The 21,919-nt window shown below is 46.9% G+C and overlaps 1 protein-coding gene across 5 annotated transcripts in view; it reads right to left on the bottom strand.

Moving 5' to 3' along the window:
- Nucleotides 1-4,046: 4,046 nt before the first annotated feature.
- The window catches only part of ZNF592 (zinc finger protein 592), a 52,818-nt gene continuing 34,945 nt past the window's right edge, over nt 4,047-21,919 (bottom strand). For 4 of the 5 annotated variants that reach the window (XM_058294725.2, XM_058294726.2, XM_058294728.2 and 1 more), the window contains 7 exons: nt 15,179-15,357; nt 8,823-8,999; nt 8,377-8,536; nt 7,977-8,264; nt 7,526-7,638; nt 6,743-6,878; nt 4,773-5,436 (listed from right to left, as the gene is read on the bottom strand). In XM_058294725.2, coding sequence (XP_058150708.1) covers nt 4,924-5,436; nt 6,743-6,878; nt 7,526-7,638; nt 7,977-8,264; nt 8,377-8,536; nt 8,823-8,999; nt 15,179-15,357 — 1,566 coding nt within the window. In that variant the 3' untranslated portion in view covers nt 4,773-4,923. Of the gene's footprint in view, nt 4,646-4,772; nt 5,437-6,742; nt 6,879-7,525; nt 7,639-7,976; nt 8,265-8,376; nt 8,537-8,822; nt 9,000-15,178; nt 15,358-21,919 lie in introns of those variants that run through there. The other variant, XM_071214381.1, reaches the window with a different exon arrangement.

Genomic DNA, 21,919 nt, shown 5'->3' with positions numbered 1-21,919 from the left:
AAGAAATACATACTCAAAAAAAGCTAGAATTCTATCTGAAAATATGTTCATAAATTTTATGCAAATTAAAATACAAGAAAAATGTTATTCCTGTCAGGGGAATGAATGGGAGGGAGCTTTTTCATTGTATGCTCCTTTGTGGCAAAAATAAGTAAACCAATTAAACAAAAGAAGAAAAACAGTAAGAGTTCTTGCCTTGGGAGGGTCTATTTTGACACAAATACATATAGGAACACAAAGATCTGATTTCTAGTCAATGCTCTTTCCAGTCTAGCATACTGCCAGTAAATTTAGTCAAGAAAAATAGGAAGAAATTCCTGAAACTATATCCTGAGGAAATAGTTCTGTAGAAGCAAAAAGCTTTAGGCCCAGCATCCTTCAATGCTCTGATGAAGTGGGGAAACTGGCATATTAAAAAGTTATGTAAATTATGTCAAATTGGCATGATGAATAAAAAATCATTGAAAACAATACTTTAAAAGCTATGTAGAAACAACGGACTGCCCAAGACATAAGGTTAAGTGGAAAAGGCCTAGTACAAACTGGTATCAGAGGCAGTATAGTGTTAGCCACACCTGAGCGTTAATCCAGTTCTGCCTTTAGCTAAGTAACCTCAGGGAAATTACTCAACCACTCTGAATCTCAAACCACTCTGAACCCATTCTCAAAAGGGGACTAATAGTAGAGCAGTAACCTATCTCATAGGACTCTTGTGAAGCTAAATAAGAGAATGAATGCAAAGTGAGAATAATGCTGGTATAAGAAATGTTGTTAACCATTACTATAATTTTCATATCATAAATCCAGCTGTGAGTGTGCTGAATAAGGTTTGGAAAATAATATGCACAAATGAAAACAACTGCAATGGTAGGGCAATGAGATCATAGATGTGTGTGTATTTAATTTTCTCTGATAACATCACATAAATTTCTAATAAGAAAAAGGCATTTTAAATAGGGACAAAAAACAAACAAACAAACAAACAAAAAAAACCATACTTGGGGCCTGGGTCTTAGTCCCCATTCCTTCCTCCACAGGGGCCCAAAGCTCCCTGGGCCCATTTCCTAAAGTTGCTATGGCATCTGTTGGTAAAATCGGTGAACAGCAGCCTGAACCCCTTGGAAAAGATGGGGACACATCTTGTCTTGATCAGATCAGGTTTTTATTAGAACCCAGAAAAAACTTTATACTTACCAGTAGAATCGGATTCATTCATTCATATATGCATGCTTCCATTCACTCATTCAGACACTTTTTGGACCCTTAATGTATGTAAGGAACTCTGCTAGTTTTTAAAGAATTTGGCTTACCCAGTGTATGAATTTGGAACAATCTGCAAAATACTACGTAAATGAAAAAAAGCAAGCTTTAGAACATTGTGTATAGAATGCTACCATTTGTATTAAAAATAGATATATAAATATACACATTTATAAACTTGTAAATGCATAGAATTGCTCTGAAAGGATACACAAGATATAGATAACAGTGATTAACTCTGGAGAGGGGCCTGGGGGACTGGAGGCTGACCTCCAGGGGGAGTCTTTAATACTCTTTGAATGTTTTACCATATACATGTATTAATTTTTCCAAAAAAAGGTCAAAGAAACTGTGCCCGGTGCTAAAGTAATGAACAGGACAGAGGTTCCTCAGTTCTGGGGAAGGCAAAGTGTTGAACTTAACAGGCCACAACTGTTACAGACTGTTTACATAAATTAAGGGAAAGGTTCTTTCTACACCCATTATCTTCTAGTAATTTGGATGATCCATTTTACAGAGATAAAGTAGTTGGAAAATAAATACTAGTCATCTGTCAAGCATGAGAATGTATTAAATTGTATTTCTACAAGTGTTGGGCTCTTATCTGTTTCATTTCATCAGTGGAGCATTCACTGCAGCCTCAGGTGCAGCAAGCACCTTCTGATGATAACAAATGATAGCACAGCCATTAAAAACCATCTTAGAGCTCAAAAGATCTTGAGATACTGGATCCTGAGGGAACCATGTGCTGCCTATGAGGGTTGGACAACCCTTTCTGGGATGGTCCTCAAAAAATGTCTGTCTTCAAATTCAAAGTCAATCCCAATGAGAATGAAAGAGTGTAGAGATACTGTCACAAGCAAATGTGGAATGCAGGGGCCTCCTTGGGGTGACAAGGCACATATTTGCTCAAAGAGAACCCAGCACTCAGAGGGGCACCCCAACCACACAGGAGGTAGGAAAACGGGTGTGTGGGTGGCTGCAAATTGCTGACAAGTTGGCCCTCAGCCAAAGTAGCTTCCTTCGTGAAGGTAGCACAGTGGTTGAGATCACAGACTTTGGAATCAGGCTAGACTTCCATTCTCAGCACCATCACTAACAGGTGGCCCAGCAAGTTAGTTAGCCACTCTGAGCCTCAATTTTCTAATCTGTAAAACAGGATAACTGTGAGATTATCATGAGAATTAACTGAGAGAATCACTGGCAAGTGTTCAGCAAGGTGCTAGGCACACAAGCCCTGCTCAAGACTGCCATTATACTCACTACTGCTAAGTAAGCGAGGCGTCCTGGAGCAATTCCGAACAATAGTCAGCACCCAAGTCTGTAGAGCAGATAAGGTGCAGGCCACCATCCATGCACTGAAGTCAAGTAAAGAACCATTCACATTTATATAGTGTTTTGTAAGCTAGAAAATGCTTCCACATTCGTTATCTCACAGTCTGTGAAGTGAGTTGGTGGGAATCATTAGCTCTATTTTGAAGGGAGACCAGAGTTTAGGGGTTTGGTTAAAAGTGGGTTCAAGGCAGAACCCAGGCCCTCCTGCAGGTCTCTGGGAGAGTGGCTGGGCATTCTTTCCACCCCAGGCAGTTCCCAGAAAGGAGAAATGCATCCGGGGTCAGGTGGTGGCCAAACCTGGGGTTTCAGCACCTCCTCTCCCTGTGCTTCTGTGTTTCTGGACAGAGAAGGAATCAGCCATCCACCCCAAAGCCTACCATCAGCCTCCTCCAGAACCTGTTCTTGAGAATGGACCTGGGCGCAGGATGGCTCCCCACAGCTGGGGTTAGGGAAGGGACCCACAGCTCAGTCAGGGCCCTGTCTGTGCTTGCCTTCAGGGCTGCCGAGCGCAGCCAGCATCGGGGCTAACTCCAACCTTGCAGGCAGCTGGAATCAGACCTGGCTTGACCTCACTGCCAGCTCAGGAAGGAGGGCGGTGCGGCCTGGCCAGGTGTTGCAATTATTAATAAGGCATTAACAGCCATAGCCTCTCTGAACTGAGGCTAGCCCTAACCTTTCCCACGGCTATTAGCATTTCCACTAAAAATTTGGCATTTGATAAGGGAAGAAAATATTTTTGTTTGTGTAGTTTTTTTCAGTTGTGGAAAGGTCAGGCATATTTATCTGATTTAATAATTTATAACCAATATTCAATGCCTTTCTTGAACGACTGCCTCTAGGAACCCACTTTCCTTTGCGGCACTACCCATTCCAATGCTCGCCCAACCCAGGCAGCAGCAGCTTGGGCCCAAGGACACCTTGAACTTGTGCCAAGCTCAACAAGGAAAATGGCCTACACTCCTCCACCAGTGAAAAGACACCCCAGCCTCCCAGGTCTACATTCAGTTCTGCCACATTTGAGCTCCCTGTGGCTGTGGCCATCCCAAGGTGTCTTTAACACTGTAAGACAATCAGAGAATTCCTCCCCTGGCCCCTTCCTTGACCTTTACCAGCAAAGGGCTCTCATAGGTTGAAAATCCATTTACAGGAAAGATCCAGGAGCCCACAAAATGCCAATAGGCCTTAAAGCCAATGCCACCAGTCCAGGGAGGCCTTCGGTGACTCTTGACCAGCATTAGGCACCGCCACGCCCCCCTGCAGAAGCTCGCTAGAGAACCAAGTACAGGGCTCCTGGTTTCCTAACCACAAGCTCCAGAATCTAGAGAGGACCTTCTTTGGGCAGCAAGAAGTGCTGTTCTCCCTCAGGGAAGGACAAAGAAGGGAAGTCTGGGAAGGCCCTAGACGAGCAGGGTTGGGCCAGGCTCACCTGACGAGGAATACAAGAGCCTACCTGCATGGTAAGAAGATTTTTTATTTGAAATATAGTCTGAGCAACATGAGTGTAGCCGAGAGGAGGAGGGGCTGGCCTGCCAGGGGCAGCAGCCTCTCTAATGGCACAAGAGCAAGAATACAAATATTCCGATGTCTGGGCATCCCCAAACTCCACTTGTCTGGGAAGGCAGAGCAGCAGCAGACAAGGACCCACAGCCCCTTCTGAAGGGCGGTCTGGCTCTTGGCACCTGCTGCCTTTGCTGCGCCTCCTGCTCTCCCCAGGTTCCAAACAGGTGTGTTGCCGAGGATTTCCCGCCCACCAAGACAGGACACGCCAGGTGACAATTAATTCTCCAGGACTCTGGGGAAAAGAATCCGAGAAGACGGGAAGGAAGGCCAAGGGGGTCAAGGGCCCTCACCAAGGCGGGCGGCACGGAGCTCTCCGAGGGGACCATGTGCCTCTCACTGCCCTTCTTCTCAGGCTCTGACACCAGGAAGGAGAGCTGATGTCTGCAGGCAAACAGAGCTCTGCGGAGACCCCTGCCGAGGCAGCAGGGGCACAGCAGCTGAGGGGTTTCAAGCCGCGTCGACAGCAGTGGGGCTGGGCCGCATAAGCAGCCTGGGGTTGGAAGAACACAGACAACAGTTGGGGTACAAAGCAGCAGCACAAAGCCATAAATAACAGAAGCAAACTCAGAGCTGTGAGGGTGCTGGGAGACCCCACATTTCCTGGGGCTAGGGGACACCCAGCACCCCGCAGCTCAGGACAGACTCCGCCCTGGGGCACGGCCAGCCACGTTCACCCCGGGGCAGAGCCTTTCGTTTCCCACTGTGCCCATGACAGGTGGAGGACGCCCACCGCGGCACACCCCGACCTCACACATGGCAAAGCCTGGGTCACACCTGCGGGGCTGGGGCATGGCTGTGCTGGTCCTGAGAGGCCTGGGGTTGACTCTGAGCGCCAAGGGCACTGCTCTCCTCGGGGGCCAGGCCTGGCGGTCTCTTCGCTGCTGGGTCAGTCCGCGAAGGCTCGCCAGCACTTTCTTCCAGTCCGTTCTCCCTGGCCTCCACAGACACCCCCTCCCCAGTGCCCTCTGGCTCTGCCGCCTCCGCCACTGCCTCCTTCTCGTCGTCCTCCTCCTGGTCTCTCACCTTGTGGACGATGAAGAGGTGACGGCTGAGGGAGCTGGCGGAGGTGTAGCACAAACCACAGAGGAAACACTGGGCCGTGGAGTTGTCTGCCTGGTGCTGAGGTATGTGGCTCTGAAACTCAAGCCCCGAGTCTGTGGCAAAGCTACATTTCGCACACTGAAAGAAGGCCTTGTGTCTTTTGGTGGAAGAGACAGTCGTGCCATTGGTGGTGCCTGGAGCATCCCCCGCTCCACTGGCTGGTCTTTTCAGATGGTTCACCTGAAAGGGGACACAGTGTGAGCAGAGTCCAGGCTGAGCCTGAGCCCCCAGATGTGACCAGTGCAGCCCAAGGACTTGCAGGAGCCACCACCCGGGCTAGGGTCACCCTGGCCCCAAACGCTGGTTTAGGTTTTTTAAAATGTAACCTGTGTATATGGGTCAACATTCCAAAGCTATGGAAAGGGTACAGTGAAAATCACATCCCCAGGCCTAAGTTCCAGAGAATGTGGGTAACGTGGGTTGTGTGGCTCCTCCAACAGGTATTCTATGCATATACAAAAATAAAACTTGGTCTTATTACAAAATGATAGCATACCATGCACACTTTTCCTCACCCTGCTTTTTTCACTTAACATATATTGGAGCTTGTCTCAGTGAGGGCGTACACAGAAGCTTCGTTCTTTCTAGCGGCCGAACACTGACCCATTGTGGGGTTGAGCAGGAGCTGATGTACCCGGTCCCCACTGATGGACATCTAGCTGAGCTCCATCTTTGTCACTGCACACTGTACTGCAGTGAACATCCTTGAACACGCCTCTTTGTGCCCAAGGCCAAAGATATCTGACAGATAAATTCCTAGAAGCAGAATTGCTGGATCAGAGGGGTATGTACATTTTGGGGGGAGGATGTGCATTTAATTACTCAAACCCCCGCCCACTATGTGAGAAAGGGCTTATTTCCCCCATACTTTTGCCAACTTGCCAAGAAAGCTTTGCGAGTACCCCAGAACTCTGGGCAGCAATCACAGAGTTCCGGACATGGCTGCCCCTTGGAGGGCAACGCGCCACCCCCTCCACGGAGTGAGAAGAGGAAATCGGGCTGCTCCGAAGTTCATCAGAATAGGAAGAGGGCACGGAACAGGGTTGAGGCCACAGAGCAAGGGGGAGAGCAAAAATTCAGGCCTGGCTTTTCCCAAAACTAGGGGAGAGGGTTGGGAGGCTGGGGGGATGGGGGCACTGGGCCAAGCATCATTCTCCTCCCTGACAAATCTGCCCTGGCCTCCTCCCAGGTGCTCCCGTGCCACAGAGCACAGCACACAGCCGGGGGTGGGGGGAGTCGCAGCGACAGGGGAACAGCAGCAAAGGCCAAAGGGCTGCCTCACAGCTGTGGGGCGCTGTCCGCTTCTTGCCTCAGTCTCCTAGTGGGCCACACAGGGCTAGAGAGTTAGACCCACGCTGAGGGAAGTCCTCACTGCTGGCCACGCTGTGGCCACAATGACGACGGGCTCCTTGCAGCCTCCCTGACACCCCTCCAGCTCCAGGCCTCACTGGGCAGATGACCACAGGGGGGCAGGGACCCCACTCACCTGAGGGGAAGGGCCTCCTAGAAGCCTGGCTGTGGGCGTCTGACTCAAGTCAGGGTCTCTGATACCGTGCATAAGGCTGATGTGGCTCTCCAGGAGGGAGGGCCGCGGGAAGCTGGGGCTGTCCTCTGTACAGTACCTTGGGAAGCAAAGCCAGAGGTCAAGGACGATCACAGTTGCAGGGCCCAGGGGCGGCGGGCAGTTCCCTGCAGGCAGGCAGAGGGGGAAGCGGCTTCCAGTCCAGGCTCCCTCAGTGCCCTTCCCACAGGAGACCACAGGAGAGCGCCAGGAGCAGACAGCAGGCGTGGTGGGTGGTCCTAGGCTCTCACCAGCAAACCCACTGACAATCAGAATGTTTACACCCAGTCACGTGGCCCCAAGCCATGACCTCACTCTATCCCCCATATATTCTCACCCGGAAGCCCAAGCACTGGGCTAGTGGTCAGCAGGGCCAGGGCCGGGGTGTGTCCTGAGGCACAGAACAATGGGGCTGCAGCCTCTCGGCCAGACGGGCATGTGGCTGGCTCCCCACCGCCCCTCCCTCCACCTCCCGGCCCTCCACGTGCCTGGCTGTGAAGGGGGCAGGCTCGGGACCTACCAGGTTCTGGAAGCCGGGCACCCCACCCTGCCCCTGCTCCCAGACCCAGGCACGGAGGTTCCCCAGGCAGAAGCTCACTTGCCTCTTGCCTTGGATTCCTGATCTCATGCCAGAGAAAAGCTGCGAAGGCGCCTGGACAGTCTTTTTGAAACTCAGACCTCCTCACCACCAGCCCTCTGGGGACTCACCCACAAGTATAGACCTTCTTCACGGTGTCGTGGTTGTTGCGGATGTGTTTGCGCAGGCTATTGGGAGTGTGGAAGGACTGTTCACACTGCCGGCACGGGTACCGCTTCAGTGTCTACGGGAGGAGGTGACAGGACCCAAAGCATCAGAGCCATAAGTTAGTTCTGGGTGCAGCAAAGAGAATACCCTAAAGATCTCAAGATCTGTGGGACCTGCCCCACCCAAAGTACCAGGAACCCGAGGGTCGGCCACATGAGGGGCCGCTGACCCCACAGGACGAAGTCCAGAGAACCTGGCATGGTTCTGTGACAATGTGGCTGTGTGGCTATGTGGCCATGAGACTGGCCATGTGGCTGTGTGACTAGGGCTGTGTGAACGTGTGCGGCTGTGTCTCTGAGTGACTGTGATCATGTGGCTGATCATGTCGCTGCGTGACCACGTGGCTGCACTTACCCGACCATGGCTCTTTTTCATGTGGGACACATAGCTCTCCCGATCGGGAACCCACTCCTGGCATTCCTGGCAGGTCCAGCCCGTGTTCCTCAGCCGGGGCCTGGCTTCAGCCCTGCGATGGGCTTCAGGCCTGCCCCAGTGGCTGGGGGGCAGGGAGCTGCCCCGAGCAGCCACACTAGGGGCAGGGGGCTCAGTGGGAACTCGGGAGCTGGGGCGGCTCGAGGACAGGTCCGCTGAAGACTGGAGGCTTGACAGCTCGTCCACGTTTCGAGGAACCCCGTGGGTGCTCTGGGGATGGGGAGAAGGATTACTGACCGAGAGAGGGGAGAGGGGCAAAAAGTCAGACCCCCTGCCTGAAGCATGGGCCCTCCTTCCGGCCTCCCTGCCCAGGGCGTCCCACCTTGACGTGCTGCATCAGCTCCGGCTTCTGCGGGAACAAGAGCGGGCACTCAGGGCACTTGAAGACGCCGACCTGTGCCGCACTGGCATTCTGGTAAAAATGCTGCTGAATGTGCCTCTTCTTGTTGAAGACCATTTCACAGGAACACTTATAGATGAGCCTGACAAGCCAAGCCAAGGGCAGGAGGTGGCCACGGCTCTGCTGGCAGAACCACACAGCTCCACGACCGCTCCACCCCACCCCTGCTCCTCCTGAATCCGGGTTGGGTTTGGGAAAGCACTACCCTGAGCCAGTGTGGCTACTCCCCCGCCTCAGGATATCCTAGGGGGACTCGAGGCATCGCTCTCCCTAGCCCCAGCTCCCAGGCCATCCCTGCACCACTCCCTGCAGCACCCAGACCACTCCTCCCTTCCCCACAGGGCCAGCAGCCCTGGAGCTGCACTCACTGGGAGGGTCTGCGGGGCTGGGCGGGGTGCTGGCTGGTGCTGTGGTCCGCAGTGCTGCTGGCAGTCTTGAAGGCCATGGGGCAGAATGCACATTTGTGGAAAACCTGGCAGTGCCGCTCTTGGATGTGGTTTTTCAGCAAAGCCAAGGTCAGGTGGATGACACCACAGTGGATGCACCTGGATAACAGAGGTAGGGCGTGGGGGTGTCAGAGCCAGAGATGGTGCTGGAAGGGATGGAGGGCAGCAAGGGCACCGCCTCGGAGACCCACCCACCCCCGCTGATCCCACAAGCGCTCGGTCTTCCATCCTCCGCATGCACATTCTGTGGGTCTACTGGCTGCAGGCGTCACCCAGGGCTCCCGAGCCCAAGGCTGGGCCTGGCAGGGAAGGGGGGAGAAATGCCCCTCCCCTTGCTGGCCAGGAGGTCTTCAAAAAACCTGAGCCCAGCTAAGAGAAGCTGGTGCCAGTGGAGGGGAAGGAAAATGCTTCAGTAACGACAGAAACAGTATAAATGTAAGTCTGACACAACTGCAGGATTCTGGGAGGAATCTCAAGAGGAGGCTACAGAAAGCCTGTGCCTCCCCACGGGGGGCAGTGACTACACAGTGACGGCCACTTAAAATGTACAGCCATTAAAAGTATTTGTGGCGCACGTGTAACAATGTGAGAAAATGCTTACGATGCACCATTTGGTAGGAAAAGCAGGACAGGAAATGCTTTGCTCACCATACAATTACGTCAAAGCAAACGGCCCTCAAAACCTGGGCCAAAGCCTAGAGGAAATCATCTAGGACCGCACTGCCCAATGGGCCTGGCTGCAATGCTGGGAATGATCACCAGCTGCACAGTCCATGGGGCTACTTACATTTAAATTAATCAAATACAATGAAAAACTTGGCTCCTTTGTTGTGCTGGTCACATTTTAGGTGCTCAACAGCCACATGTGGCTGGCACCGCGTGGGACCATGCAGCTCTAGAGGTTGTAAAGTTTCCTTGGTAGGACTATGGATAACTTTTTATTTCTTTTTCTCCCTTCTGATTTGTATTTTCTAAGTTTCCTTTAGTGGGTATATTATTTGGGGGGGATATATTATTTTTATAGTGTACACATAAATGAAATAAAGCACTGCCTTACATTTTCTGAAACCGAGGCCTTGCTGGATCCCCTTCTTACACTCTTCTTTCAACTTCACAGTATCTCTACAAGTATTGCTATTCCTTTCTTTGGTATCACAGAACATTACGACCTTCCTCCATGACAATCTACAACCACTGAGGCTCAGTATTTCCTCCTAACTAAGGTTTATAGAAGAACTTTTCTCCCTATGTGAGAGAAACATCTTCCTTGCTCCCTATCATTCCCCATAGATAATTTTTTACCTTCTTCCTTTGGTTGTAATATTGCCTGTACCATAACCTTGACCTCCAAATAGGCACTAGGAGAGATACTGTGGCTTTCCTGATGGACAGATACACCTTCACTTAAGAATTCTCTGCAGAGTGGATGTGGCTCAAGCAGTTGGGCACCCACCTCCAAAATGGGAGGTCCTGGGTTTTGGTTCCCAGTGCCTCCTAAAGAAAATGAGTAGGCACAATGTGCAGATACAACGCACAGACAACAAGCGGACGAGAGGACACACGAGGGAGCCATCTGGGGGTGGGAAATAATATAGAAGAAAATGAAAGACTGGTATCTAAATATATATATATATAAAATAAATAAATACAAATTATAAAAAAGAATTCTCTGACTCCTTTTAACCTTCATTTCACTATATTAAGCCTTTTTCACAATCCACATATAGCATCAAAGAATCCTGACCAACCCTTTTGGTTTTGTTTTTTTTGTGTGGGGAAGGGAAGGTGAAGGAGTTGTGGGAGGAGGAACAGAATCACCTTTAAGAACTTAATTAGCAATAAGGAACAATGCTCAGAACCAGAAAGCTGTTTGTATTATAATACTCCAAGGAGTCATTACAAAATGTGTACATGCTTTAACTTAGGCTTTCTATATAAGCTACTTTCTCATTATATTTCCCTTTCTCTTCTGCTGAACAAAACAGTGAAACTAACTTCTTGCACTCAACAGTACTTTCATAACACAAGCTGTTATGAGGGGAAAATAAAATCCACGTATTTCCAAATTCTTCCAAAGTGGCCAAGTACAGCTCATATGTGTAAACTCTTGCAAGAGCAATATAAATGTGCTCTTCTGACATGCCATTGAAAATCCATTTTACTTAACGCAGTAGACATTCTTTGAAGAAAGCTCATTGAATGTAAGAAGATAAAGAGGCAAAAGAACACGTCACGCAGCCTCAGTGAAGGGCTAGAGCAAATAGGGTTTACAGATTAATAAAAAATGTACAGAAGAGAGAAATTCAACAAGACACAACCCTTTACCAAAATTTTTAAAGAAACTCTGAAGAAAAAACAATTACAGAACCATATGTTTTAAATATTTAGATTTTCTAATAATCACAAATAATAAGAAAATAATATACTTGAAATGGTCTAAACTTGCTTCCTAATGACATCATGGGCCATCCTCCAAATTATCAACAACAGCAGAAGAATTTATAAAACATGTACAGGTTTTTTAATTGTCTCCCAGAAAAGGCAAAAATAATATAAAGCATGAAATAATATTGTAAAATTTTGTAATAGAGCTCAGTACAATGAAACATAGGTATCTTTTAAGAATTTACTAAAAAACATTAATACCTGCAGAAAGGAAGAAAATATTTGCAAATCATGTACCTGAAAAGGAAGTTGTATACAGAATACATAAAGAATTCTTACAACTCAATAATAAAAAGACCAATTAAAAAATGAGCAAAAGATCAGAAAGATATTTGTCCAAAGATATACAAATAGCCAATAAGCATGTGAAACGTCATGACCCATCAGGGAAATGCAAATCAAAATTACAATGAGAAACTACTTTCACACCCACTAGGATAGCTATAATTAAATAATCAAACAATACCAAACTTTAGCGAGGATAAGGAGAAATGAAAACTCTCATTCACTGCTGGTGCGAATGTAAAAACGGTATAGCCACTGTGGAAAGCAATCTGGCGGTTCCTCAAAAAGCTAACAATAGTTACCTTCTAACCAAGCCACCCCTAGGTATATATCCAAAAGCACTGAAAACACATGACCACACAAGTGTTAGTGAGCTGCAGCATGCTTTATAATGGCCCAAAGGTTCTTCAACTGATGGCTGGATCAACAAAACGTGGACTACGACCCCACAAGGCAGTATCATCTGGCCACAGAAAGGAATGAAATACTGTTACATGCTATGACGAGGATGAACCTTGAAAGCATTATGCTAAGACCACATACTATATAATTCCATTTATATGACATGCCCAGATGAGGCAATCTACAGAGTAAGGAAGTACACTAGTGGTTTCCTAGGGCTGGGGGAATGGGAGGATGAGAGAAGGTGGGGTTTCTTTTTGGTTGACGAAAACGTTCCAAAATGGACAGTGGTGATGGTTGTACACATCTGAATACACTAAAAACCACTGAATTGTATATTTTAAGTGGGTAAGTTGTATGATTTTTTAATTATATCTCAAGAAAGCTATTATTTTAAAAATACATTAGTAGTTGAGGACTTTAAATGTAATGAAGTTGGTATGGGTGCATATTTCTTCCGGGCTCAACCATAGATCACTGAAGATTTTAATGCCAATTTCTTCACTGATTACTGAAGTTGAATCATAGTATATTTTTGTCTGATACTTATTACAAAAGGCTTGATAAATTGAATTGCTTTTGAGACACCATGTTTCTTTTTACTCTTAAAGAAGAAAGTAAAACAAAAGATTCAATTGTAAAAATTTTGCTATCACTCTATCCATGCTACGGAAAATGTCTTGGATTCCAGATTCAAAACTAAAAATGTAAGAGTTGACAGCCTTGCTGTTGGATTTTTTTTTTTTTTTTACATTTTATAACTTCATTTTTTAAAAAATTATTTATTTTTTTTAATTACATTATGAAAAATATGAGGTCCCATTCAACCCCACCGCCCCCGCCCCCCACTCCCCCCACAGCAACACTCTCTCCCATCATCATGACACATCCATTGCACCTGGTAAGTTTTGCTGTTGGATTTGATTTGACTGTGGAACAAGCAGCACATACCTAAGTCGAAGTCAAAAAAGTGTTTTCAAATATTACAGGATAACCTAAAAACACAGGTTTAAGTGTCTGATTTAAGAACGCGGCCTGGTTTGCTGCCAAGCACGTCTTGTCCTGCAATGTGGTGGCAAGGCTTTGGAGAGCCCTGTCTCTGGTCCGTCTTGCTTTTTTATTTGCACTTTAGATTCTCCATCCTTCTTAACACAAAATAAATTAGTCTACATTTGGAAATGTTTACACTAAGACAGAAACACAGGAGTCATCAATGACCCCTCCCCATCTCTCCTCTCCATATACAATCATTAAGCGCTGGTGCTTCTACTTTCTAAATCTCACTTTTCCTCTCCATGACCATAGCTCTGTCTTAGCTGAACCCTCATCATCTCACCTGGACTATTGTACTTGTCTTGCAACTCTCCTATCTAGCATACAGGTCAGCTTCTCTGGAATGATCTTTCTAGAACACAGATCTAGCTGGACCCCCTCTGCCAGAAATCTTTCCAGGCTCCTCTCTGCCTACTGGCTAAAGCCCAGATGCCTGACAAAGAATACAAGATCTTGCATGGACTGGCTGCTGCCAACTCCCTAGTCTCATTTCTCACCACCACCCCTAGTTTATCCTGATACATCTCTACAGAATTGCTTCTCATTCCTACAACCCTTCTGTGTATACCAGTATTCCAGCCCACATCCTTGCCAAGGAAATATCCTCTTCTGTCTGAAAACCTCCTTGTATCTCCTCCACGAAGCACTTTTGACCCTCCCCAAAAGAACTTTGCTATACCACCTTTCCTCTATTATAGGACTCATCACTCTGAGTTATAACTACCTGTGCACATACATTTATTATCTATCAGACGAATGCTACCTCAAGGGCAAGGACTGTGTCTTAATTGTCTTCCTGTTCTGAATGCTAAAGACAATGATTGGTACTCGATAAGTGCTCATTAAACAAATTAAATCAATAAATTAGAAAAAACACCAAAGGGCAGAAAACCTTACTAAATATGGGCAAAATTAATTTTAAGAAGTAAAAGTATTAAAGTAAAATATCAGAAGGTATAGAAACTCCCAACTGTAATAAATCAGTAAGATAGACCTCATTTGGGTCAATGTAAAAGTTACAGATCAATGAGTTTGGCAGGGTGTTTTCTCCCACACTTTGATCTTTTTTCTAAAAATGACTTGCTTATATATGTTTGACACTGTGGAGGGTATTCTGTCTAAAATAAGGCTTTTCTTGGTTTTACTATGAGGCTGATCATTTTTTCCATTCTCAAGTTTTGCCTGCTTCTCACGAACTGACAAAAATTAACCTAAAAGAAGGTACTAGAGACTTTTGAATTTGGTATATTGCAGCTCCATTTGTTAACAAAAATTGAGAACATTTTAAAGAACTGCAATTAGTAAATGTATTTTTGAAACAGTATTTTAATTTTAATATGCCAAACATAACTTTGTAGACTAATTAAATTTACATACTTCATATTTTCTTACCAAATTGACAAAATGAGTATTATAGATACCTATTTTTTTTAAGATTTATTTATTTATTTCTCTCCCATTCCCCACCACCCTGGTTGTCTGCTCTCTGTGTGTCTTCTTTGTCCACTTCTGTTGTTGTCAGCGGCATGGGAATCTGTGTTTTTTTCTGTTGCATCATCTTGCTGCATCAGCTCTCCATGTGTGCAGCACCATTCCTGGGCAGGCTGCACTTTCTTTCGCGCTGGGCGGCTCTCCTTACGGGGTGCACTCCTTGCGCGTGGGGCTCCCCTACGCAGTGCACTCCTTGCGCGTGGGGCTCCCCTACGCAGTGCACTCCTTGCGCGCATCAGCACTGCACATGGGCCAGCTCCACACGGGTCAAGGAGGCCTGGGGTTTGAACCGCGGACCTCCCATGGGGTAGACGGACGCCCTAACCACTGGGCCAAGTCCGCCGCCTATAGATCCTATCTTAACCTGCTCCAAACCTTCCCCTTCAAAGCTATTTTTTAAATAATACTTTTTAATTCCTTATTGCTCTTCCTGTTCTCTACAAAATAAAAACACCTGTCTGTGTACCAGTCAACATTCTTGTTCTGTCAGGCCGGAGCCCCAACCTCTTGACACCAAACCAAACCTCAGTCAGAAATGACTTCTGGCCCAGGTAAAGGACAGGCCTTGGCGGCCACAGGACAGCAAGCCGGTCAACACCCACCTGTAGCCCACCTTGCGGGCATAGTGCAGGCAGTTCTCCTTCACATGTGTCTGGAAGTAGGCAGAGCGGCAGAGGGCCCCACACTCCGGGCAGCAGTAGGGGGATTTGTGTGCGTGGATCCGCTGGTGGGCACAGAAACTGCACTGGTTGGGCAGCAGCATCTGGCACACCTGACAAGTCTAGAAAAGATCACCAGGAAAGAAGGTCACCACGTGCCCCAGTGCCGCTCTCCAATCAGAGCTGTCTGGCTTTCCCAGGACGTGGGTCAGGATAACCCCTCCCCCAAACACTTTCTTCCAAGTCTCCTACAACAGGTGCGACGTGTCTAGGCTTCACAGAGTGTGTGATAGTGACCCCCAGCAAACTTTGCCTCCCACTTTATTACTCAGTAACAGACCCTAACTCTGCTTTCCCTAAGATGAGTCCTGTCCCCAGTACAGAAACTGTGTTTCTTCCCTCTAGCTTAGCAGAAACCAGCATTTCCTTTCCAGAAGCCTAAGGCACTCCTTGAATTCTAAGACCTTACCGCACGACCAGAAGTCTCCTGACCCCACCAGGACCTCTGCCCCAGCACAGCAGAGGCAGTTCTCATCCTCCCTCCCTCCCAACGGCCTAGTGGAGACCCGCTCGGCACTTCCGATCAGACGGTTCAGCAACTTCCAACGTGGATCTGAGCCCAGCCCAGCTGGCACTTAGAAGGCCCCCAATGTGGACTTGTTGCCCAGTTTCCATCACCCCACCTATCTGCTCATTCGGAGGGGTGCCCTGCATCGCAGGGGACTATACACACCCATGGGAAAGGGCAGAACAGGCAGCAGCCCTTCTGTCCCCAGCCCTAGGAAAGAACCAGGGGAGAAAAGTCCTAAAGCAAGACTCACCAAAGCTTAAATGGGTAGAGCCAAGACAGCCTGGAGGGGAAGAGCCCCAGGCTGAACTGGGGAGAGGCCCTTCTCGGTCAAAAGGGGCCACATGCACAAATCACCGAGGGAGCCAATGACCTGGACTCAGAGCAGTTGCTCAGAGGGACAAACGGCCCAGTTTTGTCAATGAATAAATTGTAGGGGTGGGGAGGAAGACAGAGAAGGAAGTGGGACTTATAAATTAAAAGGAATTTAACAAATATTTTCAACCAGTTGCAATGTATGGACTTTAATTGGATCCTCAGTCAAATAAGCTAGGTATGAAAAGAAATGAGACATAGGAAGCGGACTTGGCTCAACTGATAAGAGTGTCCGCCTACCATATGGGAGGTCCAGGGTTCAAACCCAGGGCCTCCTGACCCATGTGGAGCTGGCCTATGCACAGTGCTGATGCGCGCAAGGAGTGCTGCGTCATGCAGGGGTGTCCCCCGTATAGGGGAGCCCCACAGGCAAGAAGTGCTCCCCGTAAGGAGAGCCACTGGCCCGTGCAAAAAAAAAGTGCAGCCTGCCCTGGAACAGCACTGCACACACAGAGAGCTGACACAGCAAAATGATGCAACCGAAAAAAAGAGATGCAGTTTCCCAGTGCACTGACAAGAATACAAGCAGATACAGAAGAACACACAGGGAACGCACACAGAGAGCAGACAACTGGGGGGGGGGGGGGGGAGGGGAGAGAAATAAATAAAAAATAAAAATTAAAAAAGAAATGAGACAACCAGATATTTGAACACTGATGTAATGATGATAATATTAGGACATGAGGTGGGTGATAGTAAGATTTGATAACAAATTAAGCTTTAGATGTGATATTATATTTTTTTGGATAAAAACCTTATCTTTTAGAAATTCTGGAATATTTACAGATAGGATGCTGAGATTTGTTTAAAAATAATCTATTTGTAGGGGAGCAGGTGTAGCCAGTGGTTGAGAGCCTGCTTCATGCACAAGGTCCCAGGTTCAATCCCTGGTACCGCCTAAAAAAAAAATCCTTGTGTGATTGGAAGAGGGCGAGAGTAAGAAAATACATGAAACAAGATGGGCCATGAATTGATCTTTGTTAAAGCTGCATAATGTGTACACAAATGTTCACTATACCATTTCTTCCACTTTTCTGTGTGCTTGGAACATTCCATAATAAAGAGATTTTTAACGTATCAATTTCAGGTGAAGAAAAATATATACAGTAGGCTACAATTTGTGTAAGAAATGGGGGGATTTTACATATACACGCTAAAAAAGAAGCAATGAAGGGATAAGTCAAAACTGAATAAAAAACAATAAAAACGATTACCTACAGAGAAGGAAGGAATAGGGTGAAAGGATGGAAGCAAAATTTCTCTGAATCTAGTTTTCAGAGAACTAAAAATTCTCTGTTATCTAGTTTTTCTGTTTGGCTTTTTTTAAAGACTTATTTATTTCTCTCCTATCCCACCCCTCATTGTCTGCTGTCTGTGTCCATTTGCTGTTTTTCTGTGTCCGCTTGTATTCTCATCAGGCAGCACTGGGGATCTGTGTCTCTTTTTGTTGCGTCATCTTGCTGCACCAGCTCTCCGTGTGTATGGCACCACTCTTGGGCAGGCTGCGGTTTCGCGCAGGGCAGCTCTCCTTGCACAGGGGCCACTCCTTGCACGAGGGGCACCCTTATGTGGGGGCATCCCTGTGTGGGCCAGCACTCCTTGCGCACAGCAGCACTGCACGTGGGCCAGCTCGCCACACAAGCCAGGAGGCCTGGAGTATCAAACCCTTGGACCTCCTATATAGTAGGCAGACGCTCTATCTGTTGAGCCACATCTGCTTCCTCTGTTATCTAGTTTTAACTTTGGAATTCTATAAATGTTTTACATAATTTAAAAAACACAAATTAACAAAAAGTATTTCCTAAAATTTTAAAAATAGAAACAAATAACCTAACTATAGATCAAATTAATGACATAATCATATAAAGAAAATTATAAAGAAAATAATTATTCTAAGTAACCTTAAATACAGTATTTTTAACTTATATGTCCTTAGTATAATATATCCTAAAGGCAAAAAGAACTGCAATTACACTTGAAATTTTATGCAGTTGTCTGAATGTTAGAAATACTAGTTTTGATATTTTGAAATATGCATATGAATATTGTAGGAAAATCTCAGGAACCAAGATTTTTCAGTATAAGAATTAGGAAACAAGATTTTCCGCACAAAATCAAAGACAAATTGCATAAAACCCTATAATCTTACATTCGAATACCAATACAAACCTTTGTCTTTTCTTTACCCTTTTTAAAAAAACTATATTTCCCTGCTTTGGCCACTGAAAAGGCCTAGAAATGATGACAAACCCAGAAGCAGTGAGTAACTCTAGTGCCCAGAACATGGCCTGTGGGCTCCATTCCTCACTAACAGAACCCTGGCTCCACACAGAAAAGGCTGCTTCTAGGTTTAGCACAAGAAACATGCCCACAACTTTTTTTTTTTTTTTTTTTTTTTGAGGTACAAGGGGCTCGGGAATGAACTTGGGACCTCATATGTGGGAAGTCGGTGCTCAACCACTGAGCCACATCAGCTTCCCTGAATTGGTTTTTTCATTTGTTTTGCTTGTTGTTTGGATTTTTTGGTTTGTTTGTTTTTACCAGGAAACTCAACCCAGGACCTCCCACGTGGGAGGACATCTTACTATTGGGGCTGGAAGCACTCACGGATTAATGAGTTTATGTCAAAAGGACACAGGAGCCAGCTTGAGGGGTTCCCACTAGCTAAAGACAGATAACTTGAGCATAGCAAGAATGACTGAAAACACAGGCACATGGAATATAAAGAAATCAGTGTACTTACTACGAGAGTAAAAATATAAGTAACAGAGGAGGGAGTCTTTGGACATCATTTGGGATTGTTAGGTCATCAACTCACTATTGTGTAAACTGTTAAAATTAAGTACTTATCCCTCTTTCCAACATAAAACATTATTTCAAACCCTCATGGAAGAGAAAAATATCTAAACAGAATTCCAGCTAATGAGAAAGAACCAATAAAATTAGCACACCCTTTTTCAGCTCCTAATAGAAACTGATTCAAGCAATGATTATACTAAAATCATTAGGTAAAAGGTAGAGCACTTAATAAGGAAGGGATCAGAACATTGCCACCAGGATTCACGGATCAAGTTTTGCATCATTAAAAGTGAGATAATCAGATACACTATGCCTTCTGGCGTCTTGAAATGGAAGGCTTCTATGTACCTTCTATGTAATGTTCATGCCCCTCAAAACTGAACCTATACCTCATCAAGTCTCTAGAGCTAATTTCTAGTCTAGACAATATGGAGCATAGAGGAACAAATTAATTGCCTGAGGAAACAATCAGTTAAATCCAGAATTGTCCTGGAAAAGTATCAGGACACACAACCCAGTTTCTTCAACAAGTCAATGGCATAAAAAAAAGAGGGGAGGGGGTAAGTTTGAATGGGAAAAAACACTGTTCTAGATTAAAAGAAATTTAAGTGACATAAACAAATGTAATGTGTGATCTGTGCTCTGGGTCCTGATTCAAACAAGCCCAACTGGGAAGCAGACATGGCTCAGGTGACTGAGCTCCCACCTACCACAAAGGAGGTCCCTGGTTCATTCTGGGTACCTCCTAAGAAGACAGTGAGCTGGTACAACAGGCAGATGTGGCAAGCTGACATAACAAGATGAAGCAACAAGAGACATAAGTAGAAAAACATAATGAGATACACAACAAAGTAGGGAGTAGAAGTTCCCGATACCTCCTAAAGAAGATGAGCAAGACTAGCTGACACACAATGGACAGGTGCAGTGAGTTGACACAACAAGAGACACAAGAAGAAAAAGCGTGAGAGACACAACAAAGCAGGAAATGGAGGTGGCTCAAGCAATTAGGCACCTCCCTCCCACATCGGAGGTCCTGGGTTTGGTTTCCAGTGCCTCCTAAAGAAACAAGGAAGATGAAAAGACATAGCAAGTGCAAAACAATGAAGGCATGGGGAGAAATAAATAAAATCTTAAAAAAAAAACACATAAAAGGGAAGCGGATTTTGCCCAATGGATAGGGCATCCGCCTACCACATAGGAGATCAAGGTTCAAACCCAGGGCCTCCTGACCCATGTGATGAGCTGGGGCCATGCTCAGTGCTAATGGGTGCAAGGAGTGCCATCCACGCAGGGGTGTCCCCCGCATAGGGGAGCCCCACGCACAAGGAGTGCACCCTGTAAGGGGAGCCACCCAGCATGAAAAAAGTACAGCCTGCCCAGGAATGATGCCACACACACGGAGAGCTGACGCAGCAAGATGACACAAGATGACGCAACAAAAAGAGACACAGATTCTGGGTGCTGCTTACAAGAATACAAGCAAGTGGACACAGAACACACAGCGAATGGACAGAGAGTGCAGACAATGGTGGGGGGGGGGGCGGGAAAGGGGAGAGGAAAAAAAAAACAAAACACAAAAAACAAGCCCAACTATAAAAAGGCATTTTTGACACAATTGGGAAAATTTTAATATGGAGGTGTATTAGATCATATTAAGGAATTACTGTAATTTTGTTAAATAAAAATTAAAGAACAAGAAAAAATAATTCCCCTGTGCTAACATCCTGACAAAAGGGTGGCTTGGAATGAAGGGAGGATGAAAAGACCCTTTTAGTGACTCCATGGGAAGGTACAGACTCCCAGGAAGAAGATGGTGTCCCCAAACACGCTGGAGCTGCAGACCCCAACCAACCAGAACGCCCACCCACCCACCAGGCTCTGCCCTGGGCCCGGTCTCACAAAACCCCAGCCCAGCACCCATCCAGGCTAGTCTGATCCCAGAGTTCAGGTCTTACCCTTTCCCTGAGACTCCAAGGCGACAGTTACTGGCGAGACATTTCGTGAGGGATGGGAGCTGGGCCGAGAGAAGCCCACAGCCGTCTGGGGCAGCCCCTCCCTTCCTGGCTCCCACCACTGGAGAATGAGAGAGATGATGCAGGCTGACACCGGCAGCCTGGGATCCTGCACCCAGAGCTCTGCCTGTTCAGGGCTTACAGATGGGTGAAGAGCCGCAGGAAAAACCCACAGGCCCGGCCACCAGTCCTCCACTGCCAACGGTTCTGAGCACGTGACTCAGAAAGTCACCTCGGCCCAACTCGGCCAGGCTGGTGCCCTGGGGAAAGGGACGGGGTGGCCACCGTGGGAAGGAGAATGCAAACTGGACAGGAGAGAGGTGAAGATGAGAAGTCCCCCGCAGCCATTTGCCGGCCCTCTTCTGGAGGCTGGGTGCCTTGCAGAAGCTGCACAGGACAGCTGACTCCATCTCCGGTCCCTGCCCCAGCAGGCCCAAGGCCACACTCATGCCCAGGACAGCCAGCTCCTCAAGCCCACATGGCACTTCCCTTTGTACTACTATTCCCTACACCTGGAACATCCGGGCCAGTGGCAGTTTGAGATTATTTATGAATCCCAAAAAGAGAAAGATTATGTTTATAAACTAATCTATTCCTCTGGGTGTGATACCCTTTGATTGCATTAAATTTAAAGGTTTTAAGTTGACTTGATAAAATCAGTTTAGGGCTTTAGATTCAACCATGTCAGTAGGGCATGACTCAGGTTGAGTTCCCACCCCTTGGTGGGCAGATATAAACGGGCAGCACTCAAGAAGACACAAGCAGAGAGCTCTGCCAGTTTGATCCTGGATCCCGGGGGAGACTAGCATTAGCCTGATAGTTTGCAGCTAAAGAGAACAGAGCAGCTGAGCGCTGAGAAGGCCTGGGAAGAAACGCGCCCTCTGCCAGAGACTGACAGAGGAAGCCTTGAGAGACCAGGCGGAGACCAGC

This window comes from Dasypus novemcinctus, chromosome 3, assembly GCF_030445035.2.
Source record: "Dasypus novemcinctus isolate mDasNov1 chromosome 3, mDasNov1.1.hap2, whole genome shotgun sequence".
Taxonomy (NCBI): Eukaryota; Metazoa; Chordata; class Mammalia; order Cingulata; family Dasypodidae; genus Dasypus; species Dasypus novemcinctus.
The sequence above is the reverse complement of the archived record's forward strand: the minus strand, read 5'-3'. Positions and strand labels throughout refer to the sequence as shown.